This window comes from Dendrobates tinctorius, unplaced genomic scaffold (assembly GCF_039654945.1).
Source record: "Dendrobates tinctorius isolate UK_male_01 unplaced genomic scaffold, ASM3965494v1 ptg000273l, whole genome shotgun sequence".
Classification (NCBI taxonomy): Eukaryota; Metazoa; Chordata; class Amphibia; order Anura; family Dendrobatidae; genus Dendrobates; species Dendrobates tinctorius.
The window spans coordinates 3,981,867-3,985,429 of NW_027361940.1; the positions used below are offsets into that span (position 1 = coordinate 3,981,867).

General features: G+C 51.0%; 1 protein-coding gene across 1 annotated transcript; it reads left to right on the forward strand.

Annotated features, from left to right (window-relative positions):
* Nucleotides 1-634: 634 nt before the first annotated feature.
* LOC141072487 (olfactory receptor 52K1-like) lies at nucleotides 635-1,615 on the forward strand. Its single transcript, XM_073559761.1, has one exon. The coding sequence runs from the start codon at nucleotides 635-637 to the stop codon at nucleotides 1,613-1,615; it is 981 nt and encodes a 326-aa protein (XP_073415862.1).
* The last annotated feature ends 1,948 nt before the right edge of the window (nucleotides 1,616-3,563 follow it).

Sequence of the window (3,563 nt, forward strand, 5' to 3'; positions counted from 1 at the left end):
GAAGGTAAGAATATTTTTTATTTTAATTCTATTTTTTACAGTGATATAGTACCCACAGCCTGGAGGACAGTCTCCTCTCCTCCGGACCGTGGATACCATCCGCAAATGTTTTGATTACTTTTCGCATGGTGGGCACAGCCACATGTGGGAAGTAAGCAGAACAATGCATTCCTATGTGGGCGGAATCCCCGCGATTCCACAAAATTAATGAGCATGCTGCGGATTTTTCCGCGATGCGATTCCGCCTTGAGAAAATCCGCAGCATTAGCACAGCATTGCGGAATCCCATAGGATTGCATGGGATGCTGTTTTTTTGCGTTTCCGCGGCAAAAACACGTGTTATAAACCGCCGCGAAAAAGCGAAAACACCGTGACGTGTGAACGCAGCCTAACGTTTGTTGGAGTATCGTGAAAAACTTTGGAAAAGTTCATGGGGTATGAAGACATTTTCAATGCACTGCAATATCATTTTCTTCACAAGATGCACAGGTTATACCAGCATGCTCCATATTACTATGTACTTGACAATGCTTAGGTTATACCATCTGTATTTGCAGCTCCTTTATCTTTTCTCCCCTGATTACAGACACTATGATCCATATTCTTCCTCAGATTCAAGGTCGACGATGACGAGATGGAAGCTTCTGGTCTGAATAAGAACGTATCTCTCACATACACAGAGTTTATTCTGCTCCCGTTTCCCGGGGTGACCTTATACCGAAAGATCCTCGTTGTCCCATTTTTCATGGCTTACAGTCTAATCCTGGCTACCAATCTCCTTATTCCGTTCATCATCTGGTGGGAGAGGAACCTTCATGCCCCCATGTACATCCTCATCGGCCTCCTCCTCATCGTGAACGTCATCAGCACCACCACCGTCATCCCTCAGATGTTGCTGAGCTTCTTGGGACAGAACCGGATCTTTCTGTCCAGCTGCTTTGCTCAAATGTTCTTCGTTTACTCTGCCATCATGTTTAAGTCAGTGGTGTTCCTGCTAATGGCCTTCGACCGATTTGTCGCCATCTGTCATCCACTGCGATACAATGATATTATCAACAGGAAAACATTGCTTCAGTTGTGGATGGCCGGACTCACTCGGAATTGTATCCTCGTATCTCTTGTTGTTTTCTTCGCCTCCAGGGTCCAATACTGTAAGTCCAACCTGATTCAAAACTTTGTGTGTGAGTTTGCGGTGCTCCTCAACTTGGCTTGTGGAGACATCTCAAGGACTCAGTTGGTTGGTCTAATGATAAGGACAGGGGTGACTGTCTCGGACGTCAGCTTACTATTGGTGTGTTACCTGAGGGTTCTCAACGTAGCTCTGAAGATTGCCATGGGAAGTAGTAGACGCAAAGCCCTGCATACATGCGGGACGCATCTGTTAGTGGCTCTTACGGTCTACTCCTGTGGCTTTCTCTCATTTATCTTCAATAAAGTCGAAGAATCTATTTCTCCTGACTCTCAGAACCTTTCCAGTGTTATCTACTTCCTACTCCCGGCCACTCTGAACCCCATAATGTACGGATTCGGGGTGAAGGAAATCAAAGACTGTTTGGTGAAGAATTTAATGTCAAATATTCGTGGACAGCAGACGATGGTATCTCATGTTGTTTGATGAGCACATCAAGGTTTGGCCACCAAGACTGGACTTCTGTTTTTCACCCTGTCAATGACCACTTTTCTATATATGCCTGTGATATCTTATATGTACATTACTAATTATACTTTTTAGGTGACTTTTTGGTATACATTTATTGATGTAAACATTTTATTCTGGTTTATGACATTTTACCTTTTCTCTAAGCCATGGTAAATGCAGTAGTGACAAAACAATGTTGTATGCGGTACTTTGCTAGAGACACACTTGCTCACCTTAAAATGCTACACTAATGCACTTACAGTAAGTTCTATCTAATGTATTGTGTGACACTGATGGAACCTTCTGCCACTGTAATACCACAGACTATATACAGGCCTCAAGCATGAAGAAGTCCCTGACCGCATCATGTACCTGGGAAGCCTGTTGGACATCTGCAAAAGAGAAACTCCTGAGAAGAAAAACAACATCTGGTGGGAAGGCAGTGACACCCTCTCTATCCTCTTGCAGGGCATGTGAACCCATAGCAGACTGTGGACTCTTTCATTGTTCCCTGGTAAGTTCATACCTCATCGGAGGCTGAGGATCAGTAACAGTGTTAATCATCCAGTGGACGATGCCAATGGGGCCACCAGCCTGAGGACCTGAAGGAAGACCACGAAGTGTAAGTGCACCTGGTATATGGATGACTCACAAGTAAAGATGAGCAGATCGATTTGCGGGTCTCCGGTCCAGCATGCAGGTCAGTGGTTCCTGGCGGCTGGTTGGGAGACGTGCAAATCTCTTACTTCCGGCATCCCCAGTGCGGTGTTTGATTTATCAGGGTTGGTGCAACGTCATCTGTGTTGTTACTGTAAAAATGTATTTGTCTTTATCTCATTATTTCTGAAGGTTTTCACTATTCTTTCATTCCTGTAACTTATTTTTACACATTTGCCGTATTTTTCGGACTATAAGACGCACTGGACCATAAGACGCACCCCTATTTTCAGAAGGAAAATAGGGAAAAAAATAATAATGTGTCAAATGGGGGTCCGTCTTGCAGTCCGAATTCAGCTTACCTGGGAAGGGATCCGGCACAGGTGGAGAAGTAGTCACAGGGGTCATTCAGTGGTCCAGGCTCGTGCGGTGGCGGCGGCTCTGTGCTGGGGCAGCTGCACTGGGGCTGGGGCGGGTGGGCTGTGCAGGGGCAGCTGTGCTGGGGCAGGGGCAGCTGTGCAGGGGCTGCTGTGCTGGGGCAGGGGCAGCTGTGGCAGGGGCAGCTGTGGCAGGGGCTGCTGTGCTGGGGCAGGGGCAGCTGTGGCAGGGGCAGGTGTGGCAGGGGCAGCTGTGCTGGGGCAGCTGTGGCAGGGGCAGCTGTGCTGGGGCAGAGGCAGCTGTGGCTGGGGCAGGTGGGCAGGGGCAGCTGTTCTGGGGCAGGGGCAGCTGTGGCAGGGGCAGCTGTGGCAGGGGCTGCTGTGCTGGGGCAGGGGCAGCTGTGGCAGGGGCAGGTGTGGCAGGGGCAACTGTGCTGGGGCAGCTGTGGCAGGGGCAGCTGTGCTGGGGCAGAGGCAGCTGTTGCTGGGGCAGGTGGGCAGGGGCAGCTGTGCTGGGGCAGGGGCAGCTGTGGCAGGGGCAGGTGTGGCAGGGGCAGCTGTGCTGGGGCAGAGGCAGCTGTGGCTGGGGCAGGTGGGCAGGGGCAGCTGTGCTGGGGCAGGGGCAGCTGTGGCAGGGGCAGCTGTGGCAGGGACAGGTGGGCTCTGCGGTGCGGTGGTGGCAGCTTCAGATCTCGTGCCGAGATCTCGGGGGGCGAGATTCAAATCTCAGCAACGAGATCTCGTCCCCCGAGATCTCGGCACGAGATCTGAAGCTGCGCATGCGCCGTCCCTGGACCGGCGGCCATCTTGCCGGCGTCCATGCTCCCGGAGGCCACCGCAACATGGCGGCGCCCAGCAAGGGGTGTGCGGTGGCCTCCGGGCTGCGAAGA